Source organism: Glycine soja, chromosome 8 (genome assembly GCF_004193775.1).
Source record: "Glycine soja cultivar W05 chromosome 8, ASM419377v2, whole genome shotgun sequence".
NCBI lineage: Eukaryota > Viridiplantae > Streptophyta > Magnoliopsida > Fabales > Fabaceae > Glycine > Glycine soja.
The window spans coordinates 47,148,539-47,174,285 of record NC_041009.1 but is presented as its reverse complement, the minus strand read 5'-3'; the positions used below and the strand labels follow the sequence as shown (position 1 = coordinate 47,174,285).

The 25,747-nt window shown below is 33.1% G+C and overlaps 3 protein-coding genes across 11 annotated transcripts; all 3 read left to right on the top strand.

Annotated features, from left to right (window-relative positions):
- Positions 1 to 1,581: 1,581 nt before the first annotated feature.
- LOC114423773 lies at positions 1,582 to 10,347 on the top strand. 3 transcript variants are annotated; one of them, XM_028390651.1, is made up of 9 exons: positions 1,585 to 1,755; positions 2,152 to 5,251; positions 5,325 to 5,411; positions 5,587 to 5,739; positions 6,080 to 6,243; positions 6,328 to 6,475; positions 8,484 to 8,606; positions 8,696 to 8,783; positions 9,774 to 10,347. In XM_028390651.1, the coding sequence occupies exons 2-9, from the start codon at positions 2,351 to 2,353 to the stop codon at positions 9,980 to 9,982; spliced, it is 3,873 nt and encodes a 1,290-aa protein (XP_028246452.1). In that variant the 5' UTR covers positions 1,585 to 1,755; positions 2,152 to 2,350; the 3' UTR covers positions 9,983 to 10,347. The 3 variants fall into 3 exon arrangements, with proteins under 3 accessions (XP_028246454.1, XP_028246453.1, XP_028246452.1); XM_028390653.1 differs by lacking the exon at positions 9,774 to 10,347 and having other exon boundaries at positions 1,582 to 1,755; positions 8,677 to 8,783; XM_028390652.1 differs by lacking the exon at positions 9,774 to 10,347 and having other exon boundaries at positions 1,582 to 1,755; positions 8,669 to 8,783.
- Positions 10,348 to 14,079: 3,732 nt separating this feature from the next.
- LOC114423772 lies at positions 14,080 to 19,059 on the top strand. Of its 6 annotated transcripts, XM_028390648.1 has the most exons (4): positions 14,080 to 14,215; positions 15,616 to 15,835; positions 17,338 to 18,538; positions 18,627 to 19,059. In XM_028390648.1, exon 3 carries the CDS (start codon positions 17,360 to 17,362, stop codon positions 18,515 to 18,517), a length of 1,158 nt encoding a protein of 385 aa, XP_028246449.1. In that variant the 5' UTR covers positions 14,080 to 14,215; positions 15,616 to 15,835; positions 17,338 to 17,359; the 3' UTR covers positions 18,518 to 18,538; positions 18,627 to 19,059. The 6 variants fall into 6 exon arrangements, with proteins under 6 accessions (XP_028246449.1, XP_028246447.1, XP_028246450.1 ...); XM_028390646.1 differs by having other exon boundaries at positions 15,616 to 18,538; XM_028390645.1 differs by having other exon boundaries at positions 14,082 to 15,835; positions 17,341 to 18,538.
- A 2,927-nt stretch (positions 19,060 to 21,986) lies between these two features.
- LOC114423770 lies at positions 21,987 to 25,006 on the top strand. 2 transcript variants are annotated; one of them, XM_028390642.1, is made up of 5 exons: positions 21,987 to 22,676; positions 22,787 to 22,880; positions 23,059 to 23,519; positions 24,176 to 24,446; positions 24,565 to 25,006. In XM_028390642.1, exons 1-5 carry the CDS (start codon positions 22,671 to 22,673, stop codon positions 24,582 to 24,584), a joined length of 852 nt encoding a protein of 283 aa, XP_028246443.1. In that variant the 5' UTR covers positions 21,987 to 22,670; the 3' UTR covers positions 24,585 to 25,006. The 2 variants fall into 2 exon arrangements, with proteins under 2 accessions (XP_028246443.1, XP_028246444.1); XM_028390643.1 differs by having other exon boundaries at positions 21,989 to 22,676; positions 23,256 to 23,519.
- Positions 25,007 to 25,747: the final 741 nt, after the last annotated feature.

The window sequence follows — 25,747 nt, the reverse complement described above, 5'->3', positions numbered from 1 at the left end:
CATAAAGATATAGAGAAGTGGCAATTTGAATCACAACTTTGGGTAAACATAATTAAAAAAAAAATATAAATTATACATTTAATCCTTGAATTTTTTGAGTTTTTATTTTTTTCATGAAAAAAATATTGACCAATCTTAATTTTTAATTCTTAATGTTTTGGTATATAAATTATTTTAATCCTTAATGTTGGAGCTAAAGGATGATGTGACGTTATTTTGATTATTACTAAATTATGATTAGTGGTAATTTATTTTCTGGCGGCTAAACTCAACGTCCGAAGGAGATTTTCTGATATCACACGGCTTTAGCAAACCTCGCAAAGGTGGACCTGTGGTTTGGTTGCGATGTGTTGTGGATCAACGCCCAATCCCTATTGTGTGACCACAGTAGTAGTTCTTCTTATGTTATAACTAAAAATGTATATTTAATTAAAAATAAAAACTTCATTAAAAAGGAAATCATAACTAATTAAGCTTATATATAATAATTATCTAATTATTTAAGAGATCGAATAATTAAAATAAATAAAGAAATGAATACATAGCACAAATTTGATATATGAAATTACCTTAATCTTGGCCTGCCACCACTCTTCTTGTAATAGTTTGAGAACATGATTTCATCCCAACTCCAGTCTCATTCCCCGTTGAGTTTTGTCCACAGTTACCAATCTTTTAAAAGATCCCATTTGTTTCTCATTTGCTTATATTCATAAGACAAGCCAATTTGTTCATTAAAATTCTTGATCAAGTTTAACCAACCACTTTTATTAAAGTGAGCATGTGGCCTATTTCCATCTCTTAATTACTTTTGCTCAATGCATACTTTTTAAAAATATGCCACTATTTTTATTTTCATTCCATTCAGCTTTGGATCGTTTTCCAATACCATTATTATTTCGTTGGTTTGAAGCCAATTTAGAGGCTATAAATATATTTTTAATTTATTTATTTTTTAAATACGAAACTGACTTAAGAAATGAGACACCTAACCATACCATCACATAGAACAAGTGTCTCACAAATATAAGAATGATTCCATTGGAGGGAAGCACGTAGACACGTAGTTAACTATTTTTAATTTTTATTTTTTGAGAAGAGAGGCTGTCTCTGACGGGCATTTCGCTTTTGTAGTTTACGAGGGGCCAAATTAAAAAAGCCACATATTTTTTTTATTATATATAAAACTTTTATTTTAATACAAAAAAAACATAAGGCAGGCATGATAGTTGTAAATAAATAATAAATAATACTATAATCAAATTTGAGTGTAGTGTTTCTATGTATTATGACAGTGTCCCTATTTTACATAATTAATTAGAAATAATTTTTCAAGTAATTATTATATATAACAATTTTTAATTAATTAATGGAGTATTATAAAACCTTTTACATTATTATTATTGTACTTTTACATTACAAAAAGTGGAGGGTGGTAAGAAAGAGTCTTCTGGGGTTGTTTTTTTTTTTTCTGTTTTATTTTATTTTATATTTTTTCTCCTCCGACCTATCTTTTTTAAATATTATATTATTTCCGATGATTATTTGTCAGAAAATTTCAAAATAAAAGAATGTGTCCACGTAGGAACATCGGAACAAGAATATGCAACAAGAGAGAGAGAGTGTGTGTTTTTGTGTTTTGTGTTGTGACATCCAAACTTGCTTTCATGGATATGGCCACCGTGTGTTATCGCTGCTTAATTCTCGCCATTTCGCCAATGTTCCTTTCCCAACGCAGAAATTGAACCTTCACGCGTAAGCTACGTTCACCCTTTCCCCCCTCTTTCAATCTTTTCCTCAATTCATTTCAAATCCTTGATCAATTTTTATTTTTTTTGTACTTTTGTTTCTCTTTCTTCGCTCTGATTCGATTGTATTTGCTTCAATTGTGGTGCTTGTGGAGTATGGGAAAATAAAGTTTGTTGATCATAGGGTAATTTTTTGTTTGTTTGTATGGTTTTCTATGATTGTTTTTGTTATTTAAAAAATAGGCTTTTTTGTTGGGCGCCCATTTGTTTAATCTGGACAATTGTGATTGATACCCATGTTGATTTCTTGTATGAACAGCTTTAAAATGTTCAATTTTTGTTGCATTGCCTTTGATCTCACCTTTATTAATTTGGATTTTTTTTTTTCGTATGTTGAGTCCAGTTTTGAAATATGAATCAAAATTGGATTTGATTGATGACCCGTCTTGAGCCCTTGCATGAACGGCTTGAAAACCAGGTGTAAGTAGAAAGGAGAAACCAGACATGAATTTGTTGGTTAGTCAGCTGTTTACACTTTTGGCCTTATTACTATATCAGCACTATGAAAAGAATTAGGTACCAACACTGGTAAGGATGAGAAAATGGCACTAAATAAGACAGGGTTGTTAGGTACCAACACTGGTAAGGATCCTAGCATGCTTCCTAAACATGCCCTAGCCCAACCAGAATTATCCAGTGGTGTTTCAAATACAGGACGTCATGTACATAATAATATTGCTATACAGGCAGGGGAAGAATTTTCTGCAAATGTTGGTCGTGATGGAATTGCTGCTGGAAGGGTTCCTGTTTCACCTGATATACCTCGACATTGTAAGAATGTGTTTGGGTTGAATAGGGAGAATGGCAATGTGAGATATGAAGATCTTACTAATATTTTGGGGTTGAGGAGAATGGACTCTGAGAGTTCTTCTGATATATCTGACTTTGTTGCTATAAAACAGCCAGCACAGGAGATGGAAACCAGAGCTTCTGTAAACATTTTAAGCAAAATTCAGAAGGGAGATGGTGTGTCGAGGAAGGCTGTTCAAGAACCATTTGGTGACCAGTCTAGTCTCGCTTCAGCTGTATCACCCCTTCGTAGATATGAAGCTTCTCAGTCCAATGGATTTTCTGGTTCGGGAATTTTAGATGATTTTCTGACTGGGAAAATGAAGTTTCTATGCAGCTTTGGTGGAAAAATATTACCAAGACCCGGTGATGGGAAACTCAGATATGTAGGGGGAGAGACACACATTATATCTATCCGAAAGGATATTTCATGGGCACAGCTTATGAAGAAGACCTTGGGTATTTGCAATCAACCTCACACAATCAAGTACCAGCTTCCAGGGGAGGATCTTGATGCTCTAATATCTGTTTCCTCTGATGAAGATCTTCAAAATATGAAGGAGGAATACCATGGGCTTGAAAGGCATGAAGGTTCTCAAAAACTCAGAATTTTTTTAGTTTCTCTGGGTGAATCTGAAGAGATATCATCGACCGAGGTGAGTGCTGTTCAGCAGAGTGATCCAGATTACCAATATGTTGTCGCCGTGAATGGCATGGGAGACCCTACTAGGACAAACATTGGTGGGCAAAGTTTGACAAATGAAACCAGTCAATTTGGGACAGAATTGAATTTGGCTCCAGTTTTTCCGAAAATTCCAAATGCTTCTTCTCTGTTGGAAATCAGGGATGGTATTAATGCTTTAAATCCAGATGGAATTTTGAATGATTCCCTGAATTTGCAAAGGCCCTTGCCAATTCCTCCCACTCCAATCCTGGTAACAGGTTCTAACACAGGTTATATACAATTGCTCGGTAACAACTCATGCCAGGGAAGTATTGAGAGCAATGCATCATTTGCTACTGCTCATCTACATCCAGAGTACTCCAATATAAGCACTGCTGATTGCAGATACCCTCAACAAGCGGCTGCTACTTTGTCAAGTGACACCTGCCCTTATCAGCATGGTGATGCTGGTTGGCCCAAAAAGCTCAATGGGCATTTGGACTACAATCCTGGCAATGAATTTGTGACTCCTGTATATGTTAATCCAAGTGATGGTTACAGTGATGAAGTTTTTGGTGGAAGGTCCTTGCAAAAGGAAAGAAGAGTCTACTCTGAAAATCCTCTTTCACGCTTGGATGATCCAATCTATCAACAGGGTGAATCTTATGGAATTACAGACTCCCCTCATGGGATGCCCCATGCCTTTTCTGATCCACAGTTGCACGAGAGTGAAGCAAGGTCTGGTTACAACTCGCAAAATGGATTTGGTCAATCTTTCTCCCTCAGGCTTGAAAAGTGTCAATTATCTTCAATGTTACCCCCTAAAGTCTCACAGGTGAACCTTATGGAGAATCAGCATGATTCCATTGTCCATCATCCTCAAAGGCAAAGTAAGACACCAAAAGTTGAGTCAGCTGAGCCACACAAAAGGCAAGATTTGGCATCTTCTCGATACTATGATTCATTGGGAATGAATGATCCTGTTCATATGATGGATAGCATTTTAACTGAAAAGAAGAACCTTATTGCTCAAACTGACTTGAGTGGACCCTGCCATGTTGCTAAGGATATTCAGGAAAATTCTGTGAAATTAGAAAGGATGAAGTTAATTGAAGAAAAGAATCCAATTTTTATGGATAGCAAGGTTCATGAGGCGAAATCAACTGTCATTGATATGGGACATGTGACTGAATTGCATGTTTTGGACTCCTTCCCTGCTAATAACTTCAATGCTAAGATTAATATGCAAAAGAATTTGGAGCTACCTTCTGAGGGTATAGTTCCAGCTTCATCAGGCATGATGGGCCTCTCTCTAAATAATCTTGTGGCAAAGGCCCCGTCTGATCCTGACATGAGCCAAAGGATTAGTGATCACAAAATGTATGCTTTGGCTGAAAGTCTGAATGGTGAACAAGGGGTTGATTTTTCATTGACCAGAAATTTTGATTTAAATGCTCCAACTTTAAATTGTGAAGTAGGCTCTTGTGACAAAATTTCTCAAGGAGATCATATGTTCAAGCTGTCCATTCACCCAGATTCTCTTAAAGCTGAACAAATTCATCCTTCTAAGAATCAGATGACTGCAGGTTTTCAAGAAAATCCAACAGTAAGCTCTGCAAGTTTGTATCCTGCAGCATTTCATGATGATCTCAGTCCAAGTCCAAACATGCCATTGAATGACCAGGATAATTCAAGCAATATTATGTCTTTTAAAATTGCACCATCTTATCTTGATGACTTTATTATCAGCACTGGTCAAATGGTGAATCAGATTATCCCTGAACACTCTGCCTCTGGAATGTCAAAAGTTGAAGATAAAATTTCAGAACAATCAAGAAGGTGTAATGATGCAAATCGAGTGGAGCCATTTGTTGTAGTAGAAGACATGACTGGTGTTGTTCGTCCATATATTTCAGAGGATGTTGGAAGTGCTGTTGTATCCCCGTCTCACATGGAAGCTGAGAGCATAGTCCCTGAGTCTGAACCTGCGGTATGAAAAACTGAAATAAGATGTTTACGATATTTTCTTTATGGCTTCCTGAATCTTTCATTTTTATTTACAGGATTTTAATGACGATCAAACAGACAAAAATGAATTCCTCTCTGATGCAATGATAGCAGAAATGGAAGCTAGCATTTATGGTTTACAGGTTGATCATCACTGAAATTTTCTAGTTCTGGTTTTTACTTCAACTTTCAAGAACACATAAATGTGGCTATTAAGAATTGTTGATACCGAAGTCTTTTCTATGACCTATTGAAATCAATTGTTCTGATGCCATAATGAGTTATCCTATAACTGACTTTTACTACTATGTAATGCAGATAATAAGGAATGCTGATCTTGAAGACCTTACAGAGTTAGGATCTGGTACTTATGGAACTGTTTATCATGGAAAATGGAGGGGGACAGATGTTGCTATAAAGAGAATTAAGAAGAGCTGCTTTGCAGGGAGGTCTTCTGAGCAAGAACGGTTGGTAAGAATTCAGTGCACTTTTCTTCTCAACACTATGCTATGTATTAATAACACACATATTTATATCTCTATCTACTCATAGGTTTAATGTTACTTCTCATTAATAGAGGCATGAGGGTAGGATTAAATCCAAATGCACTCTTTCTTCCACCCTTCTTGCCTTATTCCCTTTCACTGACCCTTTTATCTCTTTATGTATCTATCTCCCTTTGTAGATCATTATGTAATTTAAATTTTATTTATGTCCTAAATTAAAATAAATTTAAAATGTTTGTTGAGTTCTATTGAAAGAAAAAGTCAGCTATGTACTTGAATCTTACAATGTTTAATGGTTTGGGTAGGCAAAAGATTTCTGGAGAGAGGCACAGATCCTCTCAAATCTTCACCATCCCAATGTGGTTGCATTTTATGGAATAGTACCAGATGGGGCTGGTGGCACCCTAGCAACTGTAACAGAGTATATGGTTAATGGTTCCCTTAGGCATGTCCTTGTAAAGAACAACAGGTATTCTAATTTAGTTAATTTTCTTTGACTATCGTTTTGAATAAGTTATTTATTCATGTACCGAATTTCCAACTCATAATGCAGATTACTAGATCGTCGTAAAAAGCTAATAGTTGCCATGGATGCAGCTTTTGGTATGGAATATTTGCACTCAAAAAACATTGTCCATTTTGATTTGAAATGTGACAATTTACTTGTCAATCTAAGGGATCCACAACGACCCATTTGCAAGGTAAGAATCCCTGATGTTAAGTTTCAGCTTGTTTAATGTTAAGGTATGAGAAAAGAGATTTAATGAAATCCATATGTTAAACTACATTGCAAAGATTGAGTTATACAGACAAAAATCTTTAAATACAAATTGACAAATATCCAAATTACCATAAATAAATGATTTGGTTATCCTATACAATGAATCTTGACACCATTTAAATAATTTCCAACACCCATCTAGCTGGAGCATATAGGTCAAATGCACCATGATTGTCATGTATATAACTTAGCTTAGGATCTATCCAGGACTTAGTGAAAGCATTTACAAACTGGTCATTTGAATTAATGAACTAAGAGGTGATGATTTTGGTTTTGGATAAGATTTTCTCTCTAATGAAATGAAAATCTATCTCAATGTGTTTGGTCTTATGAAATAGTTTTAGGGCATGTAGATTATTAGCATAAATGGGTGTCCTTTACTTAATCTCCCCAAATTTCATGGTTCCATATCTGCCTCTGCAATTGACCTTTCAAAAATATTGCTTTTTGTACTTTTCCAGGATATTAATTTAGTTATCCCTAATTAATACACAATACCCAGAAATGGATCTCCTATTAGCAAGGAACCTACTATTAGCATTCGAGTATCCAACAAAGATATCATACAATCAAGAGAATGAGTAAACCAACTAATTGAAAGAAAATTAAATGAGGAAGCTTGAACATAAACATAAAACATATAGGCAAAAAAAGGGAGAGAATGGGTAGTACCAAGCCATTGAGATTGTGTTTTGGAACCATTAGCAAAGGTGACTACAAGAGAATAACCAAATGTAGAAATTTTGGAGAATTGAGATTTATTGTCAAATATGTGATCAATGCCATTAGAATCCAAGACCTAGGGGTGATTACTAGGAAAGACAAACATAGGATTTATCAGGATGCACTGCAAAGGCAATGGAACCCAAGCCCTTATGTTCCACAAACCATTTCAAAAAGTCAGAATAGGTAGCCAAAGATGGTGTCCAATGATCTAATGACTCAGGGTCTTCTATGGAGTAGCCTCTGCTTTATTGACAGTGCGAGGAGGGTGGCAGCAGAAAGCCACATATCATCATGATCAACACTCTAGGATAAAAGTGCACAGGATCAACAGTTGGAGGAGGCATATCAAACATAGGCTGTTCAACATGGGGACAGTGGGTGAGTCCAAAATTTGATCTTGGTAGAATATTCCAAAGGTAAACTATAGAGGGCCAACAACATGAAAGTGCTATGCTGCTCACATTCCTAGGCCCATGTCTCTATAGGGGGAAACTATTCTATGAAATCATGGAGAACCCATCAAATTTCTCTAAATAAAGCAAATACGAGGCTTTCAAACTTTTGAGGGGCAATGACGCTTGTGATGTAGGGGAAACTCATAAAGATATTGAGTGCTATTGGCATGAAGAACCTTGGCCTGCTCCCAAATTCAGTCTTAACTTGAGTGACGTGGGCATGAAAAATCTGCTTCAAGATGAGATGAATCTTGGATTTGTTGATGCTACATAGTTGGGTGCCAATCTTAGTTGACCTAGAGTGCATGGCAAGAAAGACAAAGTCAGCTTAGGTAGTGAGGTAGGTCACATAGTCCTGCTTGGTAATCCACAATTTGATATCTAAAGCGCATGTATCACATTTGTTTCCATCCAACCTGTCAGAGGAGTGGCATTGACTTAAATGGTGAAATTACAAGCATGTAATTCAACTAATTCCAACCTTGTATCAAGCTCTTCTGTCACCACCTTACTCTTCTACATCATGCACAGGATTTTTGAGTGATTTTTTTTTTATTTGCACTTATTTGGTTCTTTTTCTTTATTTTTATAAGTACATGGGTGTGGGCAAAATCCCGGGGTAAAAAGAAACTAGAACCTGGGCACCAAAGAAAAAATATTAGTCTGATTTAGTGAAGTTTTATGTAATTGTCTTACTTAATATGACATACTTTTTGTTTTGCAACATTGTTGATTATGTTTCCCTAGGTTGGAGATTTCGGATTATCAAGAATTAAACGCAATACCCTTGTATCTGGTGGTGTGCGAGGAACCCTTCCATGGATGGCACCAGAGCTGTTGAATGGGAATAGCAGTCGGGTTTCTGAAAAGGTAACTGGGGACTATTCATATAAAACTCAATAATATAGAGGAATCAATGAGTCTTTTGACAGGCATTCAGGATGTGGAATGACTGACAGGTTGACGTTTTCTCATTTGGCATCTCAATGTGGGAGCTATTAACAGGAGAGGAACCTTATGCAGATATGCATTGTGGCGCCATTATTGGTAAGAATATGTCAACAATATTATACCTTAAGGAAAGTTACATTCTTTATCAAACAAAAGAAATTTTGAGGAAGGAATGTAGTATCCTAAAGAAAATTGAAATCTTATTACTGTAGGATGTTGCGTTATTTTCTTTTCTATTTGGTTTTAACTATGATTGATATATGTAAGGGATGTTAATGTGATACTTCTTAGTTTTTAGCATAAGATGGTACATGTGCACAAGTAACAATATGGTTGAAATGTTTTACAGGATTAACCTGAAGCATTATAATTGTGAATCTTTCTTTGTTGACTACCTCATTTATTGATCTCTTGGTATATCTAATGCCGGACCAGATGGTATTTATGTTAATGATGAAGTGCCTCCACTTTTGGTTCTGTTTGCTTTGGCCAACTTGCATTTCATTAACTTTTTAATTAGTTTAGTTGACTGGTAGTATTAGAATGCAGAGATTGAATCCAATTATATAAAAAAAAAAAAAAAAAAAAACTTACAAAACTGCCAGGTGTATTGGAGGATATGTAGGGCATAAAATAATTTTCTTTTAGCTGTTTGAAATTGACCAGACAAGGCCATTGAGTATGAACACACTATTATTACCACCATTAAGGACTTACCTTGAAGAAGGGAATAAAAAATATATCAAAATCTCAACTAGCTAGGCATAAAAGTTAGGAGTGCACTTGTGCTGAGGATGCAATGATCCTTGACAATTTAAGTGTTCTTAAATTTATGTTATATTTTATTCTTGATATCATGGATGTTAGGGATGTGTTATTCATATATCTTCTATAATTTAAAATGAGTAGCATCCACTACTCTATCTATTGTACCTGTTAATTGCTCCTATTGTATACCAATCTTTGCCAAAGATATGGTTCCTTGTTGCATGTCTTTCTAATCTACTGTTTAATGCTACTGGAAGAATATTGATAGCTTTCTGACTCCCATTACTGACTTGCCTCCTTGGTGACATGTTCATGTAGGGGGTATTGTAAAGAACACTCTTAGACCTCATGTGCCTGAACGGTGTGATTCTGAATGGAGGAAGCTTATGGAAGAGTGTTGGTCACCTGACCCTGAAAGCCGGCCATCATTCACGGAGATAACTGGCAGGTTAAGATCTATGTCTATGGCCCTTCAAGCAAAAGGGAATCATCAGACATATCAGTTAAGACCTGGTGGAGCTTCCTGAAACAAAGGCACATTTTCTGCATGTTTAATGGTGCACGATTTTCATTGTACAGTATTGTCTTTAAAGCAGTCAAGATTGGAATTGACATGCTTTCAGGGTTACCACAACACTTACCTATTGTTTCTTGTGATTTTTTAGCTATGATATCTTCATTTGTTTATTCTTTTTTCGTAAAATCCAGGGTTGAGATCATGGTATAGTAGAATTTCTTAGATCTATAAATTTTTTTACTTGGTGCATGGTTGAACATTTTGCCAGAAGATATATAGAAAAATAGGCAAGAAAAGGTGTCTTCAGTGTATGTATACAGACAATAGTGCTTGTAATATTTGTTTTGATTGATGTGAGTATCCTCTTTCTCTTTATTTTTTGAAGATGATAATGTAACCCTACAGCCATCCCTTTTCAATTTCCTCTCAAAATATGCCCGCCTCTCTTACCAGCCAAAATTAAAAACCATTCATTTATTTTACCGAGAAAAGCTATTTTTTAACCTTATTGAAATTTATGTAAAAAATGATTAGGAACATGTTTGGAAGTTGAGTTTCTTGGAGGGGTGAAAAATTAAAGAAAACATTTTTAATAAATATTCTTTAATTTGATAATGTATTAAAATGAAGAAATATAATGATAGATTCATATTTTTTAAAATAATATATAAAATTCTATTAATTTAAAAAAGATTCTATCGGTTTCTTACCATCATTTTCTTTCCTAAACACCACTCTCAATATCTCATATATAAGAAGAAAAAAAACATTGCATTCTTGACCTCAAATATAAGAAAATGTCAACTAATTTTACTTTATTTAATGTTACTGTCTCAAAAATATTCTTCATTAAATTAAAGTGATAGTTTCAATGACTATTTCTTATCCTTGATATCAAAGTTCTAATGAAGGACTAGTTGGAAAAAAAAATTAATTGAAATTGATGCAAATAAATGTGATTAAATAATTTTCTTAATTAGTGTGTCATTTTTTTCCTTATATTTAAGACTATGAAGAGTATATCCTAAATTATAAGACTTTACCTTAGCTCTTGTACAAATTTTAACTAATAATAAATCATTTACTTATGAATAAGACTTGCTCACTTTAGAAGAGATAAAATCGTAAACTCGTGCATCAAATACTTTTCGTTTATATATGCATTACTAGAAAAAAAGTTTTCAATGTCAATTCTTTAACACATTTTATGACGATTTTGAAATCATCTTTGAAGTCACCGTCGTGGAAAATGAACACTTTTCATGACGGTTTTACAACCATCTTAGTATGTCAATTTCTCCATTCGCCCATTATTTTTCTCTCTTTTTCTTTTTCTTCGTTCCCTGGACATGCACATAGTATGAGCTTTATAGCATTCTTTTCAACACAATAGAAAACACTTTAAGTCGTTGCATACGCTGACAAATGAGTACTACAATATTAGCCTTATAATATCACTAAGATAGTTTACTTTACACAAATTACATATTTAATTAACTTACTTTTTGTACAGGTTTTGGTGTTATTTTCACAAGAAACTGGTGCTCTGAGGGAGCAAGAAGTGGACACAAATAAAAACATAAAGAACAAAGATGCAGTTGAGAAAGAACAAAGAAAGGGTCTATATGTATATTTATAAAAGTGATTTTTGTTTTGTACATACATTTACAAATGTTAGCATATGAAATATAAAACATACAAGTTAGTCCTTCCAAAGCTTGCAAACAAGTTCATATGGCATAGAAAGAGATTTTTACTACTCAGATAGCTTCATGAAATAGCTAGAAAACAAAAAATACATGAAAGTAAGTATTCATATGTAGTTTTCTGGTAACATGTCTTTCACTCTCGGTCTTCAACACTAAAGATGTTATATGAAAAATCTCAAGTATAATGTGAACAATGTAATTTCAAAACTTATAAGATGAAACAATCTCATTAGGAAAGAGGAATTTTCATAATACATGATGCCAATCAGCTGAGATATGATGTATTTGATAGAAATCAATCCATGACACTTGGCATAAATGCCTAGAATATAACATACAAAATATGAAAATGTAAATTTACAGCTCCAAAATCTAAAAATGAACTGTTGTCACTTGGTTTGGAGAAAAAGAAATAAGTGAATCTAGTATTTTCTACTACCACAAATGTCTGAATTGCTCAATGAGGTATACAAGTAACGCTCAAAATAGAACTCACAAAATTTTATTACTGGCACTTGCCCACTCAGGCACTAGTCTAGTGAGGAAGTTTCCTGTTAAATATTTAGAGTAAAATAGTATACAATAACAGAAACATAGACCACATCAGTTATTGATGAAGCTATCAAAATGATAAATAAGCTAGTTACCTGTAATTATTCCTAGTCATGCTTTCTTTTTTCTTTCCTAATTAGAATTTGATTCATTCCTAACCTGTAACTTATTTAGAATAACTACATAGATATCTTGATTGAATTAGAGATGCTTTTCTTTTATGATATTGATGATGAAGGATGTAGGGTATCCAAATTGAATTAAGGGAATCCAGACAGTAAAAAACAATTTAAGTTGTTGCATACGCTGGCCAACAAGTATAACAACATTAGCCTGATAATATCACTAAGTTTACTTTACAGAAATTACATATTTCATTAACCTACATTTAGTACAGGTTTTGGTGCTGTTTAAACAAGAAACTTGTCCTCTGAGGCAACAAGAAGTGGGCACAAATCAAAACATAAAGAACATAAATCACACTAGAGAAAGGAAAAATGAAAGGGTATGTATGTACATTTATAAAAGTGATTTATTTTTTGTACATACATTTATAAAAGTTAGTACATGAAATGGAAAACTTGAAAAGTTTGCAAACAAGTTCCTATGGCATAGAAAGAGATGATTAATACTCAGATAGCTTCATGAAATCTCTATTCTTGCACTCTACACTCACACCCTCCTTCTTTTTGTTCAACTCACACGCTTCAAACCCACTTCTTGATATTCTTGAATCAACAACAAAAGATTCTAATGGGTTTTCAGTGTTAACCCATTTTGCTGTCACAAAAGAATAAGAAACCTCAGAATGTGGAAAGTTTATAATAAGTTTTATCTGAGGATGTTCTGTTTTTTCCATTATTAGTGTCTTATCCTTAATTGATGAGAAAAATGCATAGAGATGAAGGAATTGCCAACAGGAGGAAAGATGGAATTTAGGTTGTTCAAGTTCAAGGTTGTACTTGAAAATAAAGCGAGAAAAGATAGAAATATGAGTGGGAAACTTATAAGATAAAAAGTAGTTAAAATAGAATCTAGCGATCTAACCGTTACCACAAGATAAAGAAGTTACAATAAGACCAAACAATTATTATCTAAGGATAACAACTTTAACCGTTGTATTATTAAGAGTTCTATTTAGGATCCATAAAAAAAGTCCCGTGAGACTTTATATTATTTATGAAATGGTTTGCAAATATACAAGTTGAAAATGTGTTATATAAGTTGAGTCAACTCTTATTTAACTCTAATGTGTCTTATTTTATATTTTTATAGTCTAAATTTAAGTTTATTATCCATCACGGATTTATTTACACGTTTTAGCTTGATATTTGTATAAGTCGGTTTCACTCATTAGTTCATTTAAAGATTTATTTCATATTAAAATGCTTAAAATTTTTTTTAACTAAAATTAAAAATTTTCATAAAAATTAATAAGACAATTTTAAACAATAAGAGATATATACAAAAACAATAGATGTAACATGACACGAAATCTTTTAAATCTCACCAAAAGAAAAAGTATTTATTCTACTACTAATTTATGTTTATAAGAATTAATCTCTTTCAAACATCAATTAAAAATAATTCAAATGGTTAAACTACTAAAATAAGTCCTTAGAATCAATATCCTTACCCGTATTACTAGTATTTTAAAAAAGGAATACATGCACATGTATCTTACCCGTATTATACGTATTCATGTACGCTAAGTATTTAAACCCACGATTTACCCCAATGTGTTTGGACCCGTGAATCAATATCCTTGTTGATAGGTGCACGCTGCATTTTCATCGTTGTTTGTCCCAATTCTCTATATATATATATATATATATATATAAGATAAATAATAAAGCCTTCATTTTTTGGAATTCCATTTTCTTCCGTGTCTTGTTTCTTCTCTGCACCCTTTGGGATCTCTTGCATAGACCAACCCCAGAAGAAGGAAAAAAATAAAAAATAAATAAAAATCAACCCTTTTTGTAAATCCCCACCTTTTGTTCTGCTAAAGAATTTATTTTTCCTTTTTAGTTCCTGCAATTTATCTTTCTGGATCCTAATTGGGTTTGATCTTTCTCTTTCAATTTGGTGATTATGTTGAAAATTCTTGAATTTTTATGGTGGTTGAATTTTTTTCAGGGTTTGGATTTGGGGGTTAGGTTCAGGGTTTCTTTTGAATTGGTGTGGTGATTGGATGTTGATCTGGGTTTTGTGCCTGTCATGTATGTCTTTCCTTGGGATTTAATTGGGTTTTGGAAATTGGAACGTAGTTTATCCCCAATATTTTTATGGGCTTCCTTTCTATTTCTTCATTCCAGATGCTTCTAACTTTTTTTTGTTTGATTTGGTGATTGGATGGTGTGCAATTGGAATATTTTACAATTGTCATGTCTGTTATTGAAATAGAGGTTTCTGCTTGGAAATCATTACTATTTTGGTTGTTTATTTGTTTAAATTTGTGCAGTAGATGTTTTGCTTGGGCAAATAAGTCCTTGTTGTTCATGAATCTTTGAGAACTTGCAAAACTTTGTGGCTTTGATACTGCTGTATAGGATTTTGTTATTTTTGTCATGTCTATTTTTTATTCTATTGGTTTCTTCTTGATATTTGATATTGGGGCTAAGATTCGAATTTGATACTCTATGCTATGATCCATGTCCATTTGATTGGTTATATGACTTTAACAGTGCCTTCCATTCTTTTGGACTTTTGAAGGGTATGTGGGATAGACACCCTGAATGTGTAAAATTTGATTTGATGTTCCTAAGTAGTTGTAATGTGGACATCTTGGTTGTATTGGATAGTAGGATGAATGTTGATGTTATAAGATACCTTCACTTGCATATTTACGAACCCACCCTGATAATGTCTTTGTAATTTCCTGAATTTTTCTGTCTCTAAGTAATAACACCAACATGTTGTACTGGAAAATAAGTCTAGCCTCTCACAACAAGAATGCATTTAAGTCCTTTTGTTTCTTATTTACTATCTTGCATTCTTTCTTAATGTTCATTTAAGTCCCTAGGTTGAATTACACTATTGCAGACAGCCATTTCTTTGCATGATCTTGGATGCAAAACAATTTAAATTGGATTCTTTGACTAGCCTAGATAACAGAATCCATGTTGTGACTTGTGGTCTAGCATATTAAGTGATTCACCAATGAACATGTTAGAATAGAAAACTCCCATCTTATTCAAAGTATAGTGTTGTATTATTGAATCAGTTTGATTGAAGTGACCTTATTTCTCTGTTTATAGGGTTGTATTTCTAACTGCTGATTCCTAGATTTTAAATTTAATTGATTCTGAAATTTATTTGATTGAGATCTTGTGTTGCTGAACGTAGTCTTTTTCTTCCTTTTTTGGTGGTGTACCCGCAGATTTTGGGGCTTGTTGGTGATTCTGTTGTACAGAAGTGTTCGTTAGTTATACATTTGTTCAAGATTGTTGTATAGATTGATTCATTATTTTAACGTACTTTGGAGCATTGCATGAGGGATTGCCCTCTGATTCTTTTGTGAAGTCAACTAAAGTTCCTATAATTACAAACTGAGACTCAGAAGCCTCCAGTAGGGAATATAGCTAGAGCTTATTGCCTTGGTAAGTTTATAAGCAAACAATGCAGCATATTGTTACCCTCTTGTCCTTTATTTCCATTCTGAAAAATGCCTTTTGCATTGCCCACACTAAATCTTTGTTTGGAACTATTTAATTTCTTGTCTTGTATGGATCTCCTTTTTCATTTTTTCCATTGGTAAAATTTTGCTAGTCATATTTATCAGTTTAGACTGTTTTTTATGGATACCTAATTTTCTTCTATGAGAAAAGCTGGATATTACAATGAAGAGACCTAATTTTCTTCTACAAGAAATCTGGATTTTGAACTGGGCCAGAAAGTCTTTGTTTTAATTGTATTTTACCATATGATAAATTTTCTTTTGGGATTGGCTTCAAGAAGTAGTAGATTAATAGTCACTAAAGCAAAGTGTCATTACATTGAAAGTTATTATGTTTTGGTATCTCATGTTCAGACTTTGGTAAATATACAAAGTGTAGTTTCAGCAGATAAGATTGATCGTCATAGTCCATTTCTAATCGAATTAGTTTTAGTTCAATGTTATGGAATGACACCATTCTAGTATAGGTCTTTTAGTTTAAAGAATCTGTTAATGTAGGTGCCATTAGATTGAGTGATGATTTGATATCCTAGTCAAATGGTCAGTTTTGAATCCAAGATGATGTTATATTCATGTCTATCGGGAAGTATCAAGAAGTAATAGCACCTTGTTTAAATGTATAATTCAAATGATGCAATTGGGGCAACCTAATAATTTGGTTAATGGTACATTTTGTGTTGTCAACAGTCTGTTCTGCTTATCAGTTTTTTGTTTTTTTTTACTGTTTTAAATTTCTTTTATATTGATTTCTATATAGTCGAGCAAATAAAGATTTTTGTGCCATGAAAGTATTAACATCTGGGGAGGGAAAAAGTGTGATATACTTCATTTTGAATTATAAATTAATGGATGCACTACAGAGTCAACATATTCAAACCCTAGATGAAGATTATACATTGGTGATTTAAATCTCAGAATCATGCATAGAATCAAAACATTACTTTCTTCTTATCATGTTGTGTAGGAAGGGTAGTATATAGACTTCACTGGTGTGTAAATAAAAAGGAAAATGTTATACAAGATTTAGTCAAAGTCAATTTTTCCCTTTTGTATTTTGTTCTTTTTTAATGTCTGAGAGGGGGAAAAGAAAGGGCAAATATAATTAAATTTAAAGGAATGCATAAAAATTGGTTGAAAGGAAGTAATTAGAATTCCGAACAATATAATCCGTCAATCTTATCACCTTCCTTCTTGCTGTTGTTTATGCATTCTTGTGCTCATACATTCACAATAGGACAAAGCTTAAGTGGTTCATATGGACTTTATTATACCTAGTTTTAGTTAAATAGAATATTTCTTCTACTGCTGACCATGTCTTTTATTTTTAACTTTATGTAAAAAAGTGTATGTTATCTTGTTATGAAAAAATGAAAAAAAAATAGTCTTGTTTCTTGCATCCTTTTCTAATTAGTTCAATATGTTTAGTAGTTAACACCGTGTGAAGAAGATGGCTGGTGTTAAGAGAAGATTATGTAGTGATTCAGATATCCATGCTCTTCACAAAGAATTGGATGAAGTTTCTTGTCCTATCTGCATGGACCATCCACATAATGCTGTTCTCCTCCTTTGCAGCTCTCATGAGAAGGGCTGCAGATCTTACATTTGTGATACAAGTTATAGACATTCAAATTGCCTGGACCGTTTTAAAAAAATGAGGGACAATTTTAAGGAGAACCAAAATTTACCCAGTTCTTTAGTAAACACAAACAATTCTGGTAATAGTTTTGATATTAACCTTACTGTGCAATCTGACATGCATGATGTTAATGAACTCCATCAAAATGAAATTAATGCTCTATTGTCTGTTGGACTTGCACAAGGATCAAGACAGGGTGATGCCCAAGATCCAAATAGGCTTTTAGACCAACATGATGAAGGAATTTTAGAAACTGCTGATTCTGAGAACTTGCAGGACAGGGCTGTGATTGAGGATTTAAATGCAGATAATTCGTCTGAGTCAAAATTGAACTTGAAATGCCCTTTATGTAGAGGTGCAGTATTGAACTGGAAGGTGGTTGAAGAGGCTAGAAATTATCTGAACATGAAGAAGAGAAGTTGCTCAAGGGACTCGTGCTCATTCGTTGGTGATTATCTGGAATTGCGTAGGCACGCAAGGAGAGTTCATCCCACTTCTCGTCCCTCTAACATTGATCCTACAAGAGAAAGAGCTTGGCGACATTTTGAGGACCAAAGAGAATATGGTGATATTGTGAGTGCTATTCAGTCTGCCGTGCCTGGAGCTGTGCTAGTTGGGGACTATGTTCTTGAGAATGGAGACGGTATTGGTAGGTTACCAGACGAACGTGCTGAAGGCAACATTGGCAACGCCAATGGACCATGGTTAACCACCACTATCTTGTTTCAGATGATGGATAGCACCGTTGAAATTGTTAGGGAACCAAGAGCACATTCGAGTGCCTGGACAAGGCACCGTCGTTCATCTGAACGTCGGCGCTATCTGTGGGGTGAGAATTTATTGGGTCTTCATGATAATGACATTGAGGATGATCTGCGTATATTTAGGGATGCGGGTGAAGATGCATCTCCTGTGCCAAGGAGGCGTCGGCGTTTGACCCGGACAAGGTCCAATGAAGATCAACCTTGATGACTGCCACCATTTTACCTGGTAATATTCATAGTTCAGTTTTTTGGCAGGAAATTACTTGAATTGTTTTGGATTTGTCATCGGTTAACCCACTTGGTTTCTTCACTAGAATTGTCTGAACAGCATGCAGAACTTGTTCAAAGTTTTGTACTGGAAACACGCATTCAGGCCAATGTACCAGCTTTGGACCCAGTAGAGTATGCTGAAGCAGCAAGTTCAGAATAAATCATTGTCAAATCCTTAAACACAAGTTTCCTTGAAACAAGGAAAATTGCTAGAAGGATGATTACAAAGACCCCTTTAATGTAAAGACATTTAGCCTTGGGATTACTAAACATCTGGGTGATTTGGAAGGTTATTTCACAGTTAATATTTGTATTATTATGTATAACTTGTACTGTAAGTACTTTATTGTTGTTCAATCCTTTTCTTATCTCTACTAAATTGTTTGCTTTAAGCTTGAGAATACTGTGTGATTCTTATGAGGCACATTGTGTATCTGTTTGCTGGGGTATAATGAAAAATCTAGACCAGTGCCCTCACCTGTAACATTGTCAAACGTGTAAAGCTATGCTTCAAAATATTTATTATTTCTAGGAGGTCATTGAAATAAAAGGGTGAAAGGGACAAAAGAAAGTGGTGATTTAGAAAAGTAACTGTACTGGTTTGTGATGTAGGGGAGCTATCAAAACAATTTTAGTATTTAAATGTTTGAATGTACTAAATCAAGAAGTTGAAATTTATTTTAAATTAAACATATTTTGCACACTTTTTATTCTCTGTATACTCTGAATTTATTGCGGTTTGAGTGCTCAAGCTTACGTTTACAAATTTAGTCCTTTTAAAATAAAAGGTGTATTTTAAAACATATAATAGTTATCATCGAGTAGAAATTAAATTCAGTTGAAATTTTAATTGTTAATTTTTAATTATAATTCATTTTGTATTTTGAAATACACATTATACATGAATAATCATTAAGAAATTCCTAGCTATGAATGACGTGTACGTTTTGTTGTCTATATAGAATCTTCTAAGGAATTCCTTATTACTATTAGGTTGACAAATATTAATTTGAGTAAATTACAATAATATTAGCGAGGTTTTGTGTAATTACACAAGTATCTTAATATTTTTAACTATTACTTTCACCTCATATAAAAAGGTATGGTTGTTGCTGTAAGAGAGTATCCATTACCCTTTTCACTTACACACTCTCAAACTCACCGTAGGATTGAAATAAATGGCTGAGATTAACTCATCAAAACTCACCGTAGGATTGAAATAAATGGCTGAGATTAACTCATCAAAACTCACCGTATCATTTAGCTCCTACTTATTTCGTTTCTTTTTCCCTTGTCACAAACACAGGCAGAACAGAACATGTGTTGAGTTCCATATGCCAAGGTGGCCAGCAACAATGGTCCTGATTGTGTATATTGATAATATTTTAATATTATTTTCGTTATTTATTTTACCAAACCTGTAATATATGTTATTATTTTGTTTTCTATTTTATTCTTAAAATTACTAAATTTAGGTATTATTTTTTATTCTTGAGTTGAGTTGACTCTCAAAAAGTTTCAAATTATATCTATATTTAAATCATATTTACATAGAAAATAACAATTACTAATAATAACAAAAAAACAATATATGAATAAACAGAGGACAACAAAATAAATGAACTAGAACTATTTTTTATATAACATATAAAAGTTTATTTAGAAGTGGATCAACCAGAACAATGGAAAAGAATTTCAATGGGAGGTCTCATAATAAGCTTGGGGGTGGAAATCAAAATAATTAAGTTAGACACAGTCAACATTTGATTAAGCCTTAGCAAGACTATTTTAATATGATTAATAGAGAAAAAATACAAAATTCAAAACAATAAAAGATTACTAAAATGTTACTTTTTTGTTCTAAAATAAGTATTATATTTAGAAAAAAATTATTTCAAAATAAAACTATTTTAGAATAATTTTGGAATAAATGTTACTTTGTTTTATTTTTTCTTATAAATGGTTATGGAAAATTTATACACTTAATCTATTCCATTATAGTTATAATGTAAGATACTGTGTACATATTACCTTTTTCCATAAAGAAAATTTGTTCATTAAATGAAACCTAAAAGGCCCAAACAAATAAGGTATACATATATAAGAAAAAGCATGAACAAAAGGGGGTTTCTAGATCCTTTTGAGAGGGATTGTGGCTATTCCCAAATTTCACTTATGAAAATTGTCATGCATAGCTCAGCCATGTGACACTGATGGTTCCCCAATTTGTACCCACAGGAATTCACCGCTGGCTGAAATATCTTCTGCAAGCCCCACATGCTTAACTGCAACATTATACGAATGTTAAAGTAACTTTTGCGTTCATACCATTGCACATACACAGGATTTTGAAAGGGATCATCACATTCACATCCCCATCCCCACGAAGCATCATGTGCAGACAAATTTCGTTTCTTAATCAAAATTTATGTTCAAGTTCCATGTGCCCCCCTCAATATTGGGCACTTTCATTATGATTGAACAAAAATGTTCTTATTGTATGTATTTAATCTACATCACCAGCAACTAGCAAGGGAACTTTTGTTTAAAAAATATCTTATCCTTTTATTTTCCTTGTTGCAGAGATATTTTGTTTATTGCTCAGATAAATTTCCTTAAGACATAATTGCTTTCCATGATTGAGCATCCAATGCTTACAAATGCTGTGTTAAAAACTGATAATGTGACATGGAATTCAGGAACAAGAAAAAATATACATTCTTTAATACTAATATTTTTTTCTAACCAATAATTGATGCTATATAGAACTTTGTCGTCCTCATTCATATGTTATTTTTTTAAAATTAAAAAATATTGTTCCTTTTCACGTAAATATTAGTCAAGATTATATAATCTCAAATCATGTTATAATTTTTCTTTTTTTTTACAGAATAATTTCTCTTTTTTAACAATTTTTGTAATTTATTGAAATTCATGTATATTTCAATAAATATGTGAGTTTCATTTTTTATTTCGTGATTATGTTTCGAAAATGGTGAACCTACACAAATTTCAATGAATAACAAAAAGGAAAAAAAAGATGAATATCTAGTTGCTATCTATAAAGGGAGAGAAGTGACAAAAATATAAGTATAATAAGCGATATAATACGATAAATAAGGAGGTAGAAAAAAATAACAGATATTAATTGAGTGTTTGATTTTTTTATTTTTATTTTGAGTTTTAAGTGTTTGACATATTGAAGTGTTTATATATATCATCACTCAACAAATGAGTAAAATGTAAAATGTTGAAAAAAAATTGTATAAGAAAATGTATTATTATGATTTCCCTCCAGCAAATATAGATTCGTACGCCTTAAAAGCCATATTGATACTTGTGCATAGCTCAAAAGACAAGTACATTATGAAATTATAATTGAGATCAATAACTAATCTTGCATGAACAAAGGCAAAACGATTGAGCCAACCTAATGGCATTAAATGATTGCTTGTTCCATTCTCTTGGCTTTTAGTACACCATATATTGTATGTAGCTTTTGTTTCGAGCAACATTAACCGAATTCCTCACATTGGCTATGAAAATCAACTGATCATTTTGGTCCAAATAAAACCCTGAAATCCATGCTAACCCTCCATCTTCATTAGAAACCACCTTAATAAGCAAATCTCCACCAATTGGTGGCACATCCAAGATGGGGTCCAAACACATCACAGACACACAAAAATTGTATGGCCAAGAACATAGCCGCAGAGGCTGAACTACAAACATGTTTTGTTTCTTAATTAAAATTTCAAGCCCTTTTATCTTAATCTGTGCCACTTTGATCATGCTATATATAATAAGCCACTAAGCCCCCATGTTACTATATACGAATCACAAGCCAACTATTCCCCACTCAATGCTTGGTTGTCTCACCATCAATCCTTAGATTCACTGCAAATTTTGTTTTGTCTTATCTCACCAAAGGGCTCATAGACTAGACAGGAATCTTTGGCATCCAGACAGCACATACAGATCTGCAAACCTGTTCATTTGACTGATACAGTCATCACACAGACCCACAAACACAGACATAAAAAATTATATATTTTAAAAAGTGGGAACAAAGTATCCACTGTATAGGCATGCAGGTATGATGGTCATTATGTGATGTGATAATATATATAGTGCAATCTGCAGCATGCATTATTCATAATATCTAAAGGGTAATACCTCTTTATTTTTTGGTGTGTGATAGCAGATTCTTCAATGGCTCTTTAGAAGGGCACATGAACAAGAAAGAAAGAGTAGCAACAACTTCAATAATCTCCCTCCCAAAAGGGAAGATATCAGTGGTAAGATTAGGATGGAGTGATCTTAAGTTTCTTGACTATTATTTGCTTCTTATTAGTCATATTCTAGAAATGGAGAACATAATAGACTTAAGACTTGTTATTATCTTATTTTGGTTTACTAAATGAAGAGTTTTAATGCAAATATATTTGTCTTCATTTTCAAAACAAAATGCTAAAGGGAAAGAGGTAAATCTGGTAAAGCGTGATAGATCATACAAAAGAACAAGAAACAAATGGAGCAATCCTGGTTGCAAGAACTTTAAGATATTCACTTTTCTATATAGAAAAGACATTCCAAAAGCTTTCTTTTACAGCACCCTCAACTTGAAGAGATTAGGGAGCTTTAATAGAAAACAATTTTTGCACTTCATGAAGATGAAGAGAGAAGAACCATCATCCCGAGATGTAGGAAGTGTTAACAAGGCTGATTCAGGTGGCCAACATGTTGGAAACAAGGTTTTGCCTATAACTGAGGCACCATTGTCATCCTCAGCTGAAAGAAATGACCAATGTGATTCCACAGAAACTAAAGATCAAACCAAAGGGGACAAGAAAAAGCCAATGTCGAGAATGAAAGAGCTACTTAGATGGGCAGCTTCTGCCAAGACAGAGAAAGGAGGGAAATTCAATGGAAGAAAGGTATATTAATTTTCAATCTCTTTGTTATTTTCAACCCTGTGTTTATGATACAAGAAGACCAGGTGAAATGAGATAATTCATTTATGATATTGTCATGTGGCACTATATTGTAACCATAAGTCCATAATAGGTTGCCATAATGATCAAACAGCTACCATATTGGTGTGTTTAGAATAGATTCACAGCGAGAAAAAATAAAAAATAAATTCATGGTAAAGGTGAATTAACAAATATTTATTTCTACTTTTCATAGTTTCTCCATGATTTTGTAGGGTAAAATCAATTTTGTGTTATCCAAGCACAATGACTTTTGCTAATACTTTGACCATGTTTAATTTTCTTTTCACCTTTTGATTTTAAAAACTATTTTCTAAAATAATTTCACACTATTCAGTAATCAATTTCGCATTCAAAATATATGAAGTTTTGAAAATTATTTTTAAAAAAAAGTTTTAAAAAACTAGATGTTTTCTTATTTTTTTTTCTGTTTTTATGTAACCTCTTCCTGGATTTCACATTCTGCTCTGTGCCTTGCACCACTATGTACTAGTTATCTGAATAACCTTATTTAGTCGCATTGTGAAAAATAAAAATAGTTTTTAAAAATAGAAATCAAAACACACCCTCAAACTAAAGATCTGCAAATTATTTTTCAGGTTTTAATGTTCAGAAGGCGTGGAACCCTGAAAGCAGTTCCAGATGATGACCAAGGTTGCACTGACTCACCCAAGATCAGTTTCAGATGGGATGTGGAAAGTTGCTCCACCACTTCCTCTGTCTACTCTGCTATCTCAATAGCTTCCTCATCAAAAAATGGACAAAACCAAATTGCAACTTCCACTATATCTATCCCTCCTGAACACACCACTAGTCATCACAACAACACTAGTAGAAAAAAAGGAAACTGGATCACAACAGACTCTGAATGTATGCCACATCTTTGTATTTTTTTATTTTGTTCGTTTTCATTATAAGATCATAAACTGTATCCAAATATTTGACTAATATTCTCTTCTTCACCATCTTTTTTTGTTTTAATGAGCAGTTGTGGTGCTGGAACTATGAAAACAATGAGGCTAGAGTGGATATTCCATGTGTGGTGAAGTGTAAGCTGGCAATCTACATCAAAAGTTAATGCACTAAAAATGTGTCATGTTCATGGATAGTTTGTGCCAGATATTTCTAGAGATTTTATGTAACTTAACTAAAGATATAGAGATCAAGAGTCAAGAGAAAGAGATGTAACATCAGTAATAAATTATCTAAATGTGCTAGATGGTGGTGATCAAACAGATCAAATGTCATGTGAGCATGGCATAAGAATGTTTGGCATTATTAGGGTATAAATTTATTACTTTGTTGACTGACCTATTTAATGTAGATGGTTTTCCCAGTCAGTGGGACCACTTTTCCTGTAAATCTCTAATAATCTGCATTGGTTATAATCGGAAATGAAAGTTTAATGTCATGCTTATGCTATTAGTATAGAAGTCATGTGTAACAAACATTGATATTTTTTTTTAATGTATTGATATAACAAACAGAAATATTATGAAATGCATGAGCTAGAAAGTTGGTTTGTTGTTTAGACGTTCGGGATTGGAACTTGTTCAAGCAATTAGGCAAGGTCAATAGGAGTGTGAATTTGGTTAAAAAAATGTTAATTACTTAACTAGATTTGATGCCTGAAGTACCAAATATTTATTGAATGGACCACATACCAAAAATATTTCTAGATAAACATCGCTTTACCACCCCCATCCCCCTCCAAAAAAAAAAAAAAAAAAAGTAAAACGTGTATCGTTAGTTGTTTTAAGGTACTGGACATTATATTTATGCACTTCTCTTATGGGTGGTGTCCTATTTTACATCTCTGTATAATTCAATTAAAAACATGTAAATTTCAAGAAATTATAAGAATTAAATTAAATGCAGGGTCCGCAGAGATGTCAAACGATTCAACTAAATAAAGTAGACTATTCTACAAATATTTAGGTTTTACACGGACTAAATACGCAAAATAATCTAGAAAATATTTAGGTTTTACATTGACTAAATACGCAAAATAAATAACATTTTTTGTAAATTCCGGTCACTAATAAAAGTGTTAAAAAAATATATCAAAAACACATGTTTCTAATATTTCTATATATAGTATAATTATGTTATTCTCCTCAGTCCTCAAAATTGTATCCCGTTAATCACGTTCACGTCATCTCTTCTTAAAA